This window comes from Salvia splendens, chromosome 17 (genome assembly GCF_004379255.2).
Source record: "Salvia splendens isolate huo1 chromosome 17, SspV2, whole genome shotgun sequence".
NCBI classification, from domain to species: domain Eukaryota; kingdom Viridiplantae; phylum Streptophyta; class Magnoliopsida; order Lamiales; family Lamiaceae; genus Salvia; species Salvia splendens.
The window spans coordinates 19912408-19930915 of NC_056048.1; the positions used below are offsets into that span (position 1 = coordinate 19912408).

General features: G+C 42.7%; 2 protein-coding genes across 2 annotated transcripts; one reads left to right on the top strand and one right to left on the bottom strand.

The window, feature by feature from the left end:
• Positions 1 to 7843: 7843 nt before the first annotated feature.
• LOC121773762 (plasmodesmata-located protein 3-like) lies at positions 7844 to 9359 on the bottom strand. Its single transcript, XM_042170682.1, has 3 exons — positions 8353 to 9359; positions 8141 to 8254; positions 7844 to 8052 (listed from the first exon to the last, which is right to left on the bottom strand). The coding sequence occupies exons 1-3, from the start codon at positions 9104 to 9106 to the stop codon at positions 8045 to 8047; spliced, it is 876 nt and encodes a 291-aa protein (XP_042026616.1). The 5' UTR covers positions 9107 to 9359; the 3' UTR covers positions 7844 to 8044.
• A 7907-nt stretch (positions 9360 to 17266) lies between these two features.
• On the top strand, positions 17267 to 18468 carry LOC121774108 (acid phosphatase 1-like). The gene is made up of 3 exons (XM_042171022.1): positions 17267 to 17887; positions 17962 to 18171; positions 18271 to 18468. The coding sequence occupies exons 1-3, from the start codon at positions 17472 to 17474 to the stop codon at positions 18446 to 18448; spliced, it is 804 nt and encodes a 267-aa protein (XP_042026956.1). The 5' UTR covers positions 17267 to 17471; the 3' UTR covers positions 18449 to 18468.
• The last annotated feature ends 40 nt before the right edge of the window (positions 18469 to 18508 follow it).

Below are 18508 nucleotides of genomic sequence, written 5' to 3' on the forward strand. Positions count from 1 at the left end.
AGCATTCACTAACATCAGAAATTCGCGGATCCATCACTGGCGCCGTCTGTGGGAAACAGAGAACCAAATTTGTGATAAAGCGAATTTTTGACCCTTTTTCCACCCCAGAAAAATGCATACCAGATCACACACTACCCGTAATACCGTTCGTGAAAACCATGAGGAAGCTAGTCCAGCCTGCAGGTCCGGAAAACAGCCTCGGGAGACATCTACTTCCAGTTTTCACGATGAAGGAACAAGCCGCTCAAAAGGTCCACACACCGAGTCTTCCCAGCAGCCTGATTTGAATGAGGCTGTCAAGCTGTTCTTGGCTGAGAAGCAGGATGAGTTCTTAGCCTTCCTGCAAAAGAGCCAACAGCCGAAGACGAAAACGGTAGATTCTCCTTCCTCATCCAGACATGAAAGTCACTACCACAGTAGTGCCGTGTCTTCCAGGAAGAAGAATCCTCAACCCCGACATGTTCCTGTTCCTCCTCGGTACCGGAACCACAGGAGAACTCCCTCTCCTCCGTACCGAAGAGATGTCGGGCTCGCCATGTACGGAGCATTAAAGACTCCGTTCTCGGACGATATCACCCGAACTCCTTTGCCGCGGAACTACCGGACACCGTCAATGACTTATGACGGGCTAGTGGATCCTCATGACTTCTTAGGACGCTATCAATATAATATGGCGAACCAGGGTCTCAATGAGGTCCATATGTGCAAGCTGTTCCCCGAGCTGCTTATCGGGAACGCGAGAAGGTGGTTCGATAGCCTCCCCCAAGGCGGCATTAGATCTTACCGAGATCTAATGGATGCTTTCCACAGGAGGTTCTTTCAGAAAGCGGAAGCCCGGATCACTTCGGCTCAGCTGCTTTCTATACGTCAAGGTCGCGACGAAAAGATCAGCGACTTCATGACGAGATTCCACAAGGAATGCCTACAAGTAGATGATCTCAACGATCTACTTGTCTTTTCGGCATTCCAAAATGGAATCCTGCCCGGAGCTCTCTACAGAAAGCTCGTGGAATGCAGTCCGCAAACAGCTCAAGAGATGTGGGACATTGCGGACAAGTTTTCTCGTGCCGATGAGGCAGACCGTCGAAAACGGTCTTTAGACAGCTCATCTAGAGAAGACAAAAAGAAGCCCGATCATAGCGATCAGAGGCTTCCTCGCCGAACACCTTCCCCACCAAAGGAGGGATAGCGGTCATCCGAGGTGATCGAAAAAGAGCAAGTGTGTTCGCAGATTGCGCTTAAAAGTGCCGAGCAATCAGTTCGGCACCATCAAGCATAGCAATCACAGCAGCCGGAGTCAGAGGCAGGCGAAATGACCGAAGTCACACCGGAGCCGAACTCGATGGTGTACGGCACTGAAGCCGTGATTCCGGTTTAGATCGGCATACCCAGTCCCCGAACTCAATTTCTCCTCAGAAATGAATGGTGACGGACTGAGAACCGAACTAGATCTTGCCGAAGAAAGAAGAGAATTGGCCTGCATAAAAGCAGCCAAGTACAAGGAGCAAGTAGCCCGGTATTACAACCAAAGGGTGAAGAAGCTGCAATTTCAAGTGGGAGATCTCGTCTTGAGAAACAACGAAGTAAGCCGAGCAGAAAAGCTGGGCGAACTCGAACCCACATGGGAAGGTCCATATCGGGTGTCAGAAGTCCTCGGCAAAGGGTCTTACAAATTGACTCACGTGTCAGGAGCACAAGTACCCCGAACATGGTACGTTTCCAACCTCAAAAAGTTCCATTTGTAAGAGACAGTCCGGTCAGTCAGTCTTGTGTCCTGTTCGGTCAATGTGCTTTCTTTGGTTTGCTTGGTCTTTGTTTGTCTCTGTGCGTTTTATCTGTGCGTTTTGTCTGTCTATGTGCGTGTCGTCTCTTACAAATGTTACTGAGGTATCTTGTTCTTCGAAGGCTGATCCCCTTCTTAGAACATATACGAGCCAACGATTGTGAGTCAAAGCTTCTAAAGAGGATACAAGACCACAATTCAGCTTAACCAGCAGTCCGTCTGAAACGAACTGCAATAAGCCAACGATTGTGAGTCAAAGCTTCTAAAGAGGATACAAGACCACAATTCAGCTTAACAAGCAGTCCGTCTGAAACGAACTACAACAAGCCAACGACTGTGAGTCCAAGCTTCCAAAGAGGATACAAGACCACAATTCAGCTTAACAAGCACTTCGTCTGAAACGAATTGCAATAAGCCAACGATTGTGAGTCCAAGCATCTCAGGAAGATACAAGACCACAATTCGGCTTAAGAAATAAGCACTTCGTCTGAAACGAACTGCAATAAGGGAAAGTCCGATCCACGCGATAAACCTCGCCGAATTAGGACGACCAAGTTCGGTCAAAGAAGTTTACCTCATAAGACCGAGGACGACCATGTCTAGTCAAAGAGGTTTACTGCATAAGACCACTTCGGTTAACTGGGAAAGTCCGATCCACGCGATAAAACTCGCCGAATTAGGACAAGGGAAAGTTCGATCCCGGCGACAAAAATCGCCAAATTAGAACACAAACCAAGTCCGGTCAAAGATGTTTATTTCATCAGACCAAAGACGAGTCCGGTCAAAGATGTTTATTTCATCAGACCAAAGACGAGTCCGGTCAAAGATGTTTATTTCATCAGACCAAAGACGAGTCCGGTCAAAGATGTTTATTTCATCAGACCAAAGACGAGTCCGGTCAAAGATGTTTATTTCATCAGACCAAAGACGAGTCCGGTCAAAGATGTTTATTTCATCAGACCAAAGACGAGTCCGGTCAAAGATGTTTATTTCATCAGACCAAAGACGAGTCCGGTCAAAGATGTTTATTTCATCAGACCAAAGACGAGTCCGGTCAAAGATGTTTATTTCATCAGACCAAGGACCAAGTCCGGTCAAAGAAGTTTACTTCATAAGACCGAGGACAAGTACGATGAAATTTTTTCGCTAAGCTGTAAATACAGTGTTAGAAGCGAAAACAAAATTTCATTTTTCAAATCTTGTTCGGCATACAACTCAGCTACCCTACAAAATGGCGTTACGCTATTACAAAGGACTATTCTACTGTCCAGGGTTGCTGAAGTTAAGCCACCTATCTGCAAAATCCTCTGGAAGCCGAGTTCGGTTGTTCCGAGCAGATGAAGAATAAGCAGGTCGACGAGATGCTATCCTCGACCCAACACCTCTTCCGCGAGCCCCAGAAGCTCTAACCCCTCGGCGATGAAGAGTCTCTGCAATAAGCATCTGCTGATCTTGCTCGCTCATAGTCACAACTCCTCGGCGAATTTCAGTCCGTCCCTGTCTTGACGATTCCGGTTGCTCCTGAGCCCGTTCTCGTCTTGACGTTTCCGGCTGATCCGGAGTTCGTTGTTGACTTGGAGTAGGATTTTGAACAAGGGAACCAGAGGCTTGATCTGGAGTGCGAGCATCTGTTGGCGGGAAATGCCTAAGGAATCTCTCGATTGCGGGACGCCGGGAAAGAATGATGTCGTACCGAGAAGCCCAGCGCCGTAATGATTTCACAACTTGTTGGCAAGCCGAGCTCTCCAGCGCATTGTTCCTCCGGAGTACATGATATTCCTCCCACAGTTCGTCAACTCGACTCTGAACATCTGATATGGTCACTCCCCCGCGCACACGGATGTAATCCTCGTACGCAGTCCTCTCAGCAACGGTCGTATTCAGCTCGGCCTCCAGATCCTTTTTATCGGACTCTAAGTCCTTATTATCGGCCTCCAGCTTCACTAAACGAGCCAGAAGCTCGTCATTCTTCGTCTGATCGGCTATAGCTCTTTTCTCAGCTTCGTCTAAAGCCGAAGAGTACAGCCGTTTCCAGTGAAGTATCTCCATCTCCTTGAGTACAAAGCAGCTATATTAGTTCGGCAGCTGTACCGAGCAGATAGTAAAATACAACAGGAATAAAGGCAAGTACGAAAAGCTATACGAAGACAAGTGTAGAGAATTTTTCATTCACAAGGAAAATTTTTTACACTAGGGCTTCAAGGCCATTTTACAAGGAAGAAACTAGACTAAGAGAAGGGAGATGAAATCATACTCCGCCAGCTTCGTCTCCGGCTTCTCGGTCTGGTTCAGCTTCTTTCTCCTGAGCTACCTCAGCCTCGGCCTCGCATCCTGCCGGCCTCGCCTCCGCCTCCTGATCGGCTTCCTTCTCCGGATGCCCGGCCCGCTCGACTTCGGCCTCCCGCTCCAGCGGCTCGGCCTCACCCTCTCCGTTGTAAGTCGAAGCGGGTGAAACGGGTCCCACGGAGGCAAAGATAGCCTCCAGGTTCTCGTCCCGATCAGCTCGACAACTCCGGACTCGGTCTGCAGAAAGCAGGACCGAGGATGAAGCGAGCTCCTCAAGGAGCGGCAGATTCTGAAGCCGAGCTGCTATCTCTCGGCTGTACAGAGGCAGCACGACGTCGGCCCCCTGCTCGCCCTTATCGGTAATTAGCCTTACCAGACTACCGACAAAGGCCGAGAACTGGCTGCTCAAAAAGAGTTTCTCCGTGTAAACACGGAGAGCCTCCCCCTGGGCAGCCACGGCGGCAGCCTCCTTCTGAGCTTCCCGGTGCTTCGTCTGCTCTTGCAGGATGATGAGCTGGTTTTTGGCTGACCGGGCTTCATCCTGAGCCGAGATCCTAGCAGCTCGGGCCCTCTCAAATTTGGCCTCAGCCTGTTCGGCCACACTACGAGCAAGATGCAACTCCTTCTGCATCTCCTCGTAGTCGTGGGATGCTTTGGAGAGCTCCACGGAGACGAGCTTGGCTCTCTGAAGATGAACAAGGAAAAAACTCAACAGAATGGCCATCAAAAAATGTGGAAAAGAAGCCAAGTCAGAAAGCTTACCTCCACAAAATTCGTCGGCCATTGAAAAGGCTCAGGGACGTGTTCCGGGATGTCTGCAACCACCTCGGAGATGACCAGGTCTTTCCCCGGCACTCTTGGGGACTCATGAAATTTCCCCTTCCCTTTAGCCGAACACGACTCCGGCACTTTCGGATCCGAAGAAGAGGTTTTTTGCCTCTTCGGATCCTTCTCGGCTTCAGACGCCGAGCGAGGGGCTCTCTGCCTCTCCGGCTCCACAAGCTCGGAGGACTTTCGGATAGCCTTATTCAGCATGTACACTGCCAAAAAGCAAGAAAGCAAAGTCAGATTTTCTTCGTTAAAGCAGTAGAGCATAAAGATAAAGAGAAATCCTCACCCTCGGCCTCTTCGTCCGAAGACGAGATGTCGAACACGACGTCGCCCTTGACGAGCTCAGACTCTGTGTATTGTTTCCTAACTATGGGAATCTTGTTGAGCTCGCCATCGAGCTCGTCCAACGGTTCAGGCCGAGGATGACGGATAACGGACTTCGGCCCTCTCCAGGGAAAACTAGGAGCCGCGGTCCTATCATAGTAGAAGAAGCGGTTTTGCCACTTCGGTCACTTCGTTTTACAAAAGGCCCTAAAGGGCTGTACAGGGATCAAGTAAAACCAAGACCCCTTCCTCTTAAATTGAAAGAATTTAAGGATCGCCTTCAAAGACAAATCCCTTCCTAAATTACGGAGTTCGGCAGCGAAGGCCGACAAGTGCCTCCAAGAGTTCGGAGTCACCTGGCCTAAAGGAAGCTGAAAAAAATCTAGTAAATCTATAAAGGCAGAAGGGAGGGGGAAACGAAGCCCGCATTCTAAGCAGGCCTCGTACACGGTGGCGTAACCCTCCGGCGGGGAGTCAGCCCTATGATCACCGTCAGGTACCACCGCCTTCCCCCCAGGAAAAAAGTATTTTTCGGGTAGGGATATCACAGTATCCTTACTCAAAATACTATGGAAATACTCTACGGTCTTCTCCCCGGACTCTTTCCGGCCGGAAGACCCCTTACCGCCTCTCCTACCGCTACCCGACTCCGAAGAAGAAGAAGAAGACATTTTTCTTACTTTTTGAAGGTGAAGAAAGTCTGAAGAAATTCTTGAAAGCGGAGAGAGAATTTTCGCAAAAAAGAGAGTGCAGAAAAAGCAGTCGCAAAAGTGCTTCAATGATGAAGAAAGGAGGTATTTATCAGATTCGGCGAAGATTTCAAAATCGTCGCACCGTTTCGAATCCCACCTTTTCAGGATTCAACGGCCGGATTTTACTGTCGCATTTAATGCAAGGCACGTCCCCTGACATCAGCCTCCCCCTTGCCTTTATCCAGAATGCCGAAGTGACTCACTTCGCCGAAGTGATTCACTTCGCCCTTCGGGGGGGTAGTGATGGGGTGCGTACTAAACAAGCCCAACAGCAATGACGGCCCATCAGCCTAAAGCCCAAGAAAGAGTATCAGTTCGGCATGACTAAAGAGTACCAGTCCGGCATGACTAAAGAGTTCAGTTCGGCACAACCAAAGAGTTCGGCCCCAGCCTACAGCTCGGTAAAAGCCAACCAATCAAACTCTGCTCTCAGGTCGGCATCAAGCTCTACTCTCAGATCGGCAACCAAAGCAGTTCGGTCTCAGTAAGAGTTCGGCCTCAGCCTACAGCTCGGTAAAAGCCAACCAATCAAGTTCTGCTCTCAGGTCGGCATCAAGCTCTACTCTCAGATCGGCAACCAATGCAGTTCGGTCTCAGTATTCGACCGAACAAGGAGTTAGTGGACCCATACAGGATTTCCACAACTTCCAACACACCCACTACCACGTGGTGTCAACTCAGGCCACGATCGTAGGCCATGACCTACGCTACATGCAGGACCTCCACGACATCCACGACATCCACAACCATCATTAGTGGTGATGCAAGCCACGATCTTAGTTCAATGTATAAATAGAACTTAGATCAGATAGAAAAAGGTTAAGCTCTCTAGAGATAAAATAGCAAATAGCAAGTCTGTATTGTAAGCTGTAGAAAACAGATCAAGCAATACAATCTTGCCCTCCCTTCTTCCCGTGGACGTAGATTTACTTCAGTAAATCGAACCACGTAAATTCTTTGTGTCGTGATCTGTTTTCTCTACCAGCATTCACTAACATCAGAAATTCGCGGATCCATCACTGGCGCCGTCTGTGGGAAACAGAGAACCAAATTTGTGATAAAGCGAATTTTTGACCCTTTTTCCACCCCAGAAAAATGCATACCAGATCACACACTACCCGTAATACCGTTCGTGAAAATCATGAGGAAGCTAGTCCAGCCCGCAGGTCCGGAAAACAGCCTCGGGAGACATCTACTTCCAGTTTTCACGATGAAGGAACAAGCCGCTCAAAAGGTCCACACACCGAGTCTTCCCAGCAGCCTGATTTGAATGAGGCTGTCAAGCTGTTCTTGGCTGAGAAGCAGGATGAGTTCTTAGCCTTCCTGCAAAAGAGCCAACAGCCGAAGACGAAAACGGTAGATTCTCCTTCCTCATCCAGACATGAAAGTCACTACCACAGTAGTGCCGTGTCTTCCAGGAAGAAGAATCCTCAACCCCGACATGTTCCTGTTCCTCCTCGGTACCGGAACCACAGGAGAACTCCCTCTCCTCCGTACCGAAGAGATGTCGGGCTCGCCATGTACGGAGCATTAAAGACTCCGTTCTCGGACGATATCACCCGAACTCCTTTGCCGCGGAACTACCGGACACCGTCAATGACTTATGACGGGCTAGTGGATCCTCATGACTTCTTAGGACGCTATCAATATAATATGGCGAACCAGGGTCTCAATGAGGTCCATATGTGCAAGCTGTTCCCCGAGCTGCTTATCGGGAACGCGAGAAGGTGGTTCGATAGCCTCCCCCAAGGCGGCATTAGATCTTACCGAGATCTAATGGATGCTTTCCACAGGAGGTTCTTTCAGAAAGCGGAAGCCCGGATCACTTCGGCTCAGCTGCTTTCTATACGTCAAGGTCGCGACGAAAAGATCAGCGACTTCATGACGAGATTCCACAAGGAATGCCTACAAGTAGATGATCTCAACGATCTACTTGTCTTTTCGGCATTCCAAAATGGAATCCTGCCCGGAGCTCTGCCCTCAAACACCACCAGTGGTTTTCTAGTTTGTGTATTTTCAAAGACAAAAACAGCTCTGCCCTCAAACAATTGTGGTGTATACAGAGTTCTTAGTAATCTGCAAAGTGAAACATGAATGCATTAACATTAGTGGGAAAAAAAGCACATAATCATCACCATTTCAAACATGATTCAAGAATCCATACCATCTTTTTTCTTCAATAAACCCCTTGCAAAGAGCAAGCAAATGACCAAAAACCCCACTCCTGCTGCCCCTCCCACAATGATAGCCACTGTCTTCCCTGTATTAGGCCCTCCCCCTACAATAATCAAATTAAAAATCCAATCTTGCATTAATCAAATCCAAGAACCAATCAATTAAATAACATAATCGAACAAAAAATAGTACTACTACTACCTGAAGAAGAAGGAGATGATTTCTTGGGGATCCCATTAGGATAATAGCTATAGCCAATGAAGCACTTGTGGAGATAAATTTGAGCAGACATGGAGCTCCCACATTTCACCTGAGCTTTCTGGGCTGCATTTTTCACACACTCCACACAGTCAGAAGCCCCCACATCACCCTCACACTGCCCCAGCACATAAACAGCCTCATAACTGGTGGTGAAAAACCCACCACTCATCCCATTTTCAAGAGAACTCAAAGCAGCATCCCTCTTCTGCTCAAAGCCAGCTCCACCACCATTAGCCCCACTACAGCTCTCATACAGCATTTCCATCCCAGAAATCTGGGCAAAGCCAGCAACCTCATAGAGCATGTAGCAGCCATAAAGCTGCATTCTTGCTGCTATAGGCTTGCCACAGAGCTTGTCTATGAGTATGGGCAGCCTGCTCACACAGGTGTAGCAATCAAGATTTGATAGATCACCTCTGCACTGGAAAAGGCCGGAGATTGAAGACTGCCCACTGCCAGTTGAAGCCTTGTAGAACTTGGACTTTGAGGACTGTGTGAGAAGGGTGCCGTACAAGGAGGAAAGTGCTTGAGAATACACTCCTATTGGATCTGGAAAAGACTGCTTTGCACACCCCTTGTACACTATGCTGCTGAAATCAGGTGCAGATTTGGAGGGAGGGATGAGTTGAAGAGAGGTTAAAATGAGGAGAAGAAGAAGAGGGATAAATCTTGAGGGGTTTCTGGTTAACCCCATTAGCTCAATCTTGATGAACAAATCATGCTTCTTTTGTGGATTATTGGTTTCTACTGGAGGTCAAAAGACTGGAATTTGAGAAAGTTGGCGATGTGGGTTTTCAATTTCATTTAACAATGAGGAAAGATTGAAGTGCTTGGTTTCACTCTAGAGGTAGGTTTTTAGTAGTGTAGAAATAGGCTTCTCTTTATGTTTTACTGAAGGCTTCAGTTTCACAACTTTCACAAATGAAGAGGGATACCTTTTAGCTGTGCACGAGAAGAGTTGTGTGCTAGACTACTAATGTGAAATATCCCTTTGATAATTAATTGACTAGTGATGCTAAATGGTCATAATGTGGTCGGCCATAAAGAGTTAATTTAGTCCATTTACATGTATAAAAAAATTAGAATTACCGATATAAACTTATATGTGTGTGAATGGACTTGTGAGTTGATACTTATCTTTGAATTTCATTACGTAAAACACATTAATATCACGAATTAATGTATACGATGAACAGCAATCAAGAAATGACAGTAGTAATAAGTTGAACAAAAACTAGGAAAGAGCAACACTAACATGTTGAGCAACATATAATGAAGATGATATAAAAGTAAAATCAAGTAGTATTAAACCAAAAATTTGAAAAAAAATCAATTTTTTTTGTTATTTAATTAATTTATGGCTGGCCATAATGTGGCCGCATAGCTTTATTCTTAATTGACTTACTCCTTTCCTGTACAATTTTATCCTTGTCTGAGTTTTTGAATTTTGAAGATGATGAGAAGAGAGCCAAATAATTTAAATTCATAAAATTAAAAGCGGGAGAAAAAATATTCCTCTGTTGGGGTGGGGCATGGTGGATGCATCTGTTGGGAAGGAAGTAACGAAACGAAACGGGCGCGCGACGCCACGCGCTTCGCCCGCATCCACAACACGCGCCGCACGTATTCCGCGTTTCGTGCCGGAGGAACGAAACGGGCGCGCGACGCGTTGCGGACATGTGTTCCGTGCCCAGGCCGTGCCGTGTGCCGTCGTCGCGAGACGCAACACGGCCTGCGTCGCCACGCGCTTCGACGACGTGGCGCGCCCCTGCGTCGTGCGTGACGCCCACTCGCCGGCCCGCGAGTGGGCGTCGTCATTTATGACGCAATAAATCTTTTTTAATTCAAATTTATAAAAAAAAATTAAAAATGTGTAAACGGTAATATTACCGTTTTATATCCGTTTTTTTCTTTTTTTTATTTTTTTTACTCTATAAATACTCCTAATTCATCCTCATTTTACACACGACTACACATCTATTCTTCCTAAAATCAACTTCATTTCCTCTCCAATTTTCATCTAACATCTCATCAAAAAATGTCCGGCGACGGCAACTCCGGCGGTGGCGGCTCCGGCAGGTGGGATCTCAACACGTTTACCGATTGGGATACCATGTACAACACACTTGGTGGTTCCGGTTCGTCGACGCCACGCACGGCGGGTTCGGCGACGCCGGGTGGGTACCAACCACTCACTTTCGACGTGGATGCATACGCTCGACCCTCCGCCCCGCGGTATTCGCAGGGATTATCCCAGATTCGGGAGGATTTCCCCATTGAACCCACTCTGGGAGGAGGCCGAGGCGGGCGAGGAGGAGGATGGGGAGGAGGCCGAGGTGGTGGAAGCTCCAGGATGGAGTCGGAGGAGGAGGAGGAGGAGAAGGAAGAAGAGGTGGATCTAGGCCGGCATCCGTACAGCAACAACGAAACGATGGCGGTGTACAATGCCTGGATCACCGTCTCGTACCATCCCATCGTCGGGAATCAACAAGCCCACAAGCGCTTCTGGGAAAAGGTCACCGAGATCTACCACCAGATTAAGCCGAAAGGCTCCCGGAAGCGCACATATACAATGCTCCGCTCTCACTTTGGCCGAGTCGACAAACAGGTCAAAAAATTCTGCGGCATCTACTCGACCGAAGCGGCGCACTACCAAAGCGGATCCGCTTTCGGGAGTCGACATTCTGAGGGCGGCTTTGCGCGCCTACAACCAGGACACCGGCAAACAATTCAGATTTGTTGATGTTTGGCAAGCTGTCAAGGACGAGGAACGGTGGGCCGGTGGTGTCCGCTCCAGCTCGGGCTCAACCTCGAAGCGCACGAAGCACACGGCGAGTCGCCAATACTCGTCTGGTGACACCGGTGAGGGCAGTGGCGGACAAGAGGGTACACCGCAGGAGTTTGTGGGTACGGCCGGCGATGACGGGGGATCTAGCTGTGCGCGCCGTCGGCCGCAAGGGACGAAGGCGGCTAGAGCGAGGAAGGGCCGAGGCGAATCAAGCCAGGTGGGCTCGGGGGAGGCTCGAACACCCTTATGGCGGTGTACATGACCGCTACAATGGCGGACAGTTCCCGCTTCTCGCCCTCCCAATACGCAGCCTGGTGGAACGGAATTGTGCATATGGCAACACAACTTGGCCTTCCGACTCCCCCTCCACCTCAACCGCCTTCGGGGGATGATTCGCCGGCGGAGTAGTTTTTTTATTTTCTTTAAATTTATATTTTAATTTATGCAACGTTTAATTTTTTAGGATTTTAATTGTGTGTTTTTTATTTTTTAGAATTTTAAGTTGTAATTTTTTTATGTTGTGTGTTTTTAATGAAGTGTGTTTGTTTTAATTGAATTGGGTTGGAAATAAAAATTAAAAAAAAATGAAATTGAATGAATAGTAATTTAAGGAACGGTTAAGAAACGGATAAGGAACGGAGGGTTGCAGGCTCCGTTCCTTAGTTAAGGAATGGAGTTAAAAAGTACAGTGGGGCCCGCAAATAGTAGTTTAAGGAACGATTAAGGAATTGTGGGGGAACAACGTAGTGGATGCTCTAAAGAATCTCGGTTTTGGTGGAGTGATAGTTTAAGATGTTTGACCAAATTACACTTGACTTTGAATTTCCTAGAATTTTCTTAATCAAGTCTAATTTTCAATTTTTTTGTTTAATTATAAGTCGCATCTTTAAACTTTTGCTTGTTAGAGCATTAGCAATGGGAGCTAATCACCCTAGCTCATGGTCGGTCCCCCATCGGCCCCTATTGTGGAAGAGGGGCCTATCAACTGCCCTCCCCCTGCACCCCAATTGCCCGATCAATCGGCCATGGTCGATCCCATATCCCCATTGTGGTGATAGGCCGTGATCGGTCCTATCATGTAATTTTTTTATATAATTATTTTAAATCTCTGGATACCTTCATACCCCATTCTTTTACATTCACCCCTTCATTCTCACCCTATACTTCTTTTCCTCTCTCTAGAAAATGAATTCCGACAATTTCGGCATAATTCTGGATTCTGACGACGACGATGCTTGAGTCATTTTTCTTCCTTTTTCTACGTTTTTATGTGTTTTTTAGTTTGTTTTTGCTTAAATTATTTTTAAATGTAGGATGTTTTTAAAAAAAATAAGTATGGTATTTTTATAATTTATTTTTCTTAACTTTAATTTTATTTACGTTTTTATCTCATGTTATTTGATATCAACAATTAAAAATAAAATATACAAAGAGAGAAGATATGGAAATGAAATGGGAAGTGAGATATGCCCTTCTATTGCAGAGAGATAGTCCCGTGAGTAAAATGCTGACGTGAACGTATGAAAAAAAAGATAGGCCCTTGAGATTGGCCTATCCATTGCTAATACTCTTAGGAAAAATCCACAATAGGTACCTCCTAATCACGCATCTGTTCACCGTCATAACTCATATAATTACATCCCTTTATTTCAATCTCATATTACAATTCCGATATAGTCCCTCCATCTCATTAAATATGAAACATTTGCTTATCTGTACGAGATTTTATGTAGTTGTTGTTTTATGAATTAATGAAGAGAAAAATAAGGTAAGAGATGAAAAAGAAGAGATGATGGTGTTTTCATCTTATAAAACGTTTCATTTTTAGTGAGAAAAAATCCAAAAAGAAAAACGTTTCATTTTTAGTGGGACAAATGGGTATCATATTCCTCTCATTTAATTTTTAGTTTTTAATTTTTTAATTATCAATTAATTTTGACTTTTTATTACCAAAAATGCATAAGAAATAAATTATGAAATTACTTCAATAAAATTACTAAGTCCTAGAAATTAAAAATTAAAGGTATATTTCACGAATGAAATTTGTTGGTGCGGTTCCAAATATCTTCGATGAGGTAGGCTTGGAGCGACCATGGACTTATTTTTTGGGCATAGAAGCACGCCGATTAGAAACCTCTCGAAATTACGGAGGTGTGCCTTGACTTGGAGGATTATTTACGATGGTCGATCTAGACCCACCATTTGCTCGTCCTGCCAATAAGTAACATTGTTTCATTCATCTTCAATTATCATGTTATGTATTATAATGCATGCATACATAATGTTGAAGATGCATGATCGGTAGCATACATATCAGAAGATATCGCCATCATGCACTTTACCAGATTTAATAGACCACGTCGTCCAAATTCATCAGGGCTAAGTCGTGATTTCCATCCCAATAAATTACGAATAAAAATAAGTGGTCGTCTCCCTTTCATATCTCGAGCTAAAACGGTAAAGTCTCTCCCTTCCACATTCGTTCTCCCACTTCAACATCCATCCCCATCTCCCTACACCAAATTCCATAAGGAAACAAAAATCTAATAATTCAACAAATAATGTTGATGCAATTCTTAATCGGGCTATTGCCGAAAGTGGGGGCCCAAGATTTTGAAAGTACTCCTTCACCTTCAACTCATTGCCAAAGTCCAATGACAAGGATGGGCCAGCCACAACATTATAAAGCCCAACTTCTTGAAGAATTGCGTTTATAGGGTAGGGTTATTGACCTCCCTTAAATATCATCAAAACAGTTATGACCGATCTCCGAATTAGTTAAAAAAAATTAATTAGGATGCATTATCATCCATTAATTCCCACGTTCTTAGAATTGCATGTTCCTATTTCAATCACTTTCCCACGATTTAGCATGTTTATTCCTAGTTGTTTATTCATAATGAGTAAGTCTTTGTTAATATGTAAGTCATTGTGGCATTTAAATAGCAGTAATGCCAATATATATATATATATATGGGTTGCGATAGAACCATTCTTAAGTGTAGAACCTAGAACTCTACATATTTTATTCATTGGATGAGGAAAAAATGACGGTCAAGATTAAAAATCATACATATTAGACTATCTTTTCACGACATTCCGGACTCAACATGTGAAAAAACTCACATGTTGATGGAAGAATGAATGAAACGAAGAAGAGTCCATGCATGCTTTATTTTTTCACTTCTCTGCATTCACACATTAATAATAGTTTTGGTTGTAATGGGAAGTTGCTGTGCAAATCAACACCATTGGATTAAAAGATCTAACGACCTCCGTTTGGCATTTGTTCTACGTTTAAGAATGGTTCTACGTTTAAGAATGGTTCTATCTTGATCACAATTATATATAAAATATATATATATATATATATATATATATATATATATATATATATATATATATATATATATATATATATATATATGGAGTATATGGTAATGTTATTTTAAAAAATATTCCTCATACTACTTGCAAATATATATACATAAGAATATAATTAAATAACAACTAGGATATTAGTACCCATTAGATTGCGAGATCTAATGATCCGGGAGATGTCACATGAAATTTTTTATAATTATTATTTTAATATAAAAATATATTAATGTCATATTTTCGCATAGTATATTGTAATACAAATTTACGCATAACATGAAAATTTCTCAACACAAAATCTGCAATATATTTTTATCATAAATTTTGTTATTTCATATTTTCATAATTTTTTTAGTTATCATAATGTCAACAAAGTATATTAAAGATATATACACGAATACTCTGTTCTAATTTTATTAATTATATAGTACTAATTATTATCTAAGGTAGTTAATAGAGGTCATATATATCTAAATCTTTTCATATTATCTTACTCCCCATCGCTGGAAGATATGAACTATTTCTTTTTTAATCAATTTCTGAAAGTTATGAACTTTCTAATTTTAGAAATCCAATTATACTATACTTATAACGTGGACCTTATTATCTGCTAACACTACTTCTACGATCATTTTTTCTTCATCTCTTTTACTTTAAAATATGAGGCCAACCAAAAATTTAATCTTTTTAAAGACAGTGGGTATTAAATTTCACTGATCTCTCAATCTTTCAAATTTTCGGTCATAATAGAATATAAGGGGATGGTTACACTTTAAAGAGACCATTTATGGTTGCATTATAGACATTTCATCCCTATATCAGTATATGTGTGCATAACCAAAGACAAAATAATGATTTATTGGATCAATAAATTAACCATCTAGATTAAATATCCTATATGGAGTATCATTTTGTAGCATATATACACAGGTATATGATGTAAAATATGACCATTTCAATGGAAAGTATCTGCATATGTAAATTGATTAATGCACTATAATGACTTTACTTAAGTATCGTATCGTAATTATCTACTAATTTATACTCCCTAACAACCCACTTTCCCACGTTATATTTTTGAAAAACAAATCAAAACATCCTTATTTTAATCCCTAATTTTTTATTTTGCTTAATTGAATTAATCAACCAAAATTTTATGTTTGACTAATATGCACCCCCCCCCCCAAAAAAAAAAAGGCCTAATATACTATAAAATGACATATGGGATATTTAATCTTGACAATTAATTTATTGATCTAATTAGATCTTTAATTATACATTAAGATTTAGTAATTATTAATATATTTATAGAGAGAGAATTATTTTTTCAGATTTATTCAGTCAGATATTAGTGAATATACCATAGTAATCATTTTCTCTCTTCAAAAATGTATTTCAAAGCTTTAAATTTAACATAATTTTCTTGATTTAAATTTTTTTTTATAAAAAATATTAAATTAAAGGGGATATAATAATGAATCTAATGAGATAATAAGTTGTATAATGTTGAAATCAACAAATTTAAAAATAAAGGATCATGTTATTATATTAACACATTTGAAAAATAGTATATTCTAGTTTTTCAGTTTAGGATATCTTTTATTAATTGTCGCACTCACACTTTTACTATTTTACCTTACTTTACTCACTTAATATAAAACGTATATAAAGATAAGACTCATATTCTCTTATATTTTCCGCTCACTTTTTTCTACATTTTTTATAACCGTTCGGATCAAATTAGTTGGACATATAATGAAAGCTGGAGAAAATAGTATATTTTGCGATATGTTTTACCTTGTAAATTGATATCGTTAATAGTTTTATGCTACTATTTAGTGTAAATATAATTAACTTTCTCACCACTCAGAAATGTTTATTTTTGGAATATGTCCCATTTATTTTGACACTGAACACCAATGTTTTAAAAATCGGACCGGTAAGCGAATTGACAAGATTATCGGTTCACGGTTCAACTGGTCCAATCGGTCGAACTATCTATTGAACCAGAACATTGTACAAAACATATACATAAATATTAATTTTAAAATTATGTCATAACTTCAGCATAGAAAAAGCACTCATATACATAATCAAATATCGTTATTTAATTGAATAACTACACATTACTTAATAAACTTACCAACTAATTCTCCATTATGCAAACAACTATTATAATACTATTTTAGATTTAGATATAGGCTAGGCATATTATTAGGTTAGATGAAGAGTCTGACTCACGTATGGGGAAGGGAAGTCATTTACTTGTTTAAATTAATTTAGATAATTGGTCCAATTATATCACATTCAACACTCTCTCTTTCTTCTCTTCACCATCGCATAACATCACTTCCGCCTCTTTTCTTAAGCCAAAGTTCTCTTGAAAGTTACTTCTAGTAGGAGCTGGGATTGAAAGTGTGAAAGCAAATTTTTTTTTCAGTTTTTAAATCTGGAACCGGTCGAACCGATTAGCGGTTTCCAGCCGAACCGCCCGGTTTTACCAGTTCAAAACAGCCCAATTGTCTAACGGTCTTAGATGCCAAACCGGACCAGAAAAGCCATCGGTTCACGGCCGAACCGGTCCAATCAGTCAGTCTGATCCGGTTTTTAAAACACCACTGAACACGACACATCAACATGCCTATATTAATTATGCAAACTACACATCTTTCCTGGCGTTCTGACTCCGAAGTCTGGTCGACGTGCAGGGATTTTTTACATTTATTAAAAAACACTACTATTGTAATTTTTTGGCTATGGACAGGAGTGGAGCATTTTGTTTTTTTTTTTAATTTCAACATGGAAGTCAAGTTGCTTTTACATAAATTAAGATTGAAATGGTAAGAAATATGCCCATAGGCTAGATTCCTAAGCCATCACACATATAAATACAATGCAATCCCATATAAGGTTGTATCATCAAATGGCAAGAAATCTACTAGTTATCTTGGCCATCTGCTATATACAGTTAGGCCTATCATGTGCAAGCGAATGTAGCATCTTGGATCAGAAAGCAATCAAATATGGCTGCAAAATCACCCTCAAGAACTACTGTGAGAGCTGGAGGATGAACGTCGAGCTCCACAACATCCGGGATTTCGATGTTGTGCCAGAGGAGTGCGTGGAGTACATGGGAAAATACATGACATCAACGCAATACAAGGTGGACTCTGAGAGGACGATAGATGAGTGCAGGGTCTACGTGAGCAACAGCTGCGCCTTCAAGAAAGATGGTGCTGATGCATGGATCTTTGATGTTGACGACACCCTCCTATCGACCGTCCCTTACTACATGAATCATGGCTTCGGGTGAGGATAACTAAGCAGAGCTAGTTTTTGGAGTTTCTATAATGTCATGTGTTGATTCTAGATTTATGCTGCAGGGGCGTGAAGCTGAACTTGACGTCGATGGAGGAGTGGATGAAGAAGGGCAAAGCTACGGCGCTTGAGCACTCGTTGATGTTCTACAATGAGTTGAAAGGGCAAGGAGTAAAGATCATTTTGGTTTCATCAAGAAGGGAGTTTCTCAGATCTGCAACAGTTGATAATCTTGTTAATGCTGGCTTTTATGGATGGAAAACTCTCATACTAAGGTTTGGAATCTCTCTCCTTTTCGGCTGTACCCCTCGCCTAGGCTTAGGGCCAGGCGTGCTCTCTGGTTCCATTTCCTAATGTAGTGTTTGCAATTGCAGAGGAGCGGAAGATGAGAAGAAGGAAATCGGAAAATTCAAGGCTGATGTGAGGGAGCAGTTGATGAGTCGTGGCTATCATATATGGGGCATATTAGGGAACCAGTGGAGCAGCATTCAAGGGCCTCCCACTGCTCAAAGGACCTTCAAGCTGCCTAATCCTCTCTACTACGTTGCCTAACATCTTCGATTGAATGCTCTAGCTTGTTTCACTTCTTACTAATGTTGATCATCATCATGT

Bases quoted from the DNA above. Each gene is read 5' to 3' on its own strand.
- LOC121773762 (XM_042170682.1), bottom strand. From the start codon at position 9,106: ATGGGGTTAACCAGAAACCCCTCAAGATTTATCCCTCTTCTTCTTCTC. The intron at 8,255-8,352 runs GTAGTAGTAGTA...TGATTATTGTAG, and splicing joins ATCATCTCCTTCTTCTTCAG to GGGGAGGGCCTAATACAGGG.
- LOC121774108 (XM_042171022.1), top strand. From the start codon at position 17,472: ATGCAATCCCATATAAGGTTGTATCATCAAATGGCAAGAAATCTACTA. The intron at 17,888-17,961 runs GTGAGGATAACT...TTTATGCTGCAG, and splicing joins TACATGAATCATGGCTTCGG to GGGCGTGAAGCTGAACTTGA. The intron at 18,172-18,270 runs GTTTGGAATCTC...TTGCAATTGCAG, and splicing joins TGGAAAACTCTCATACTAAG to AGGAGCGGAAGATGAGAAGA.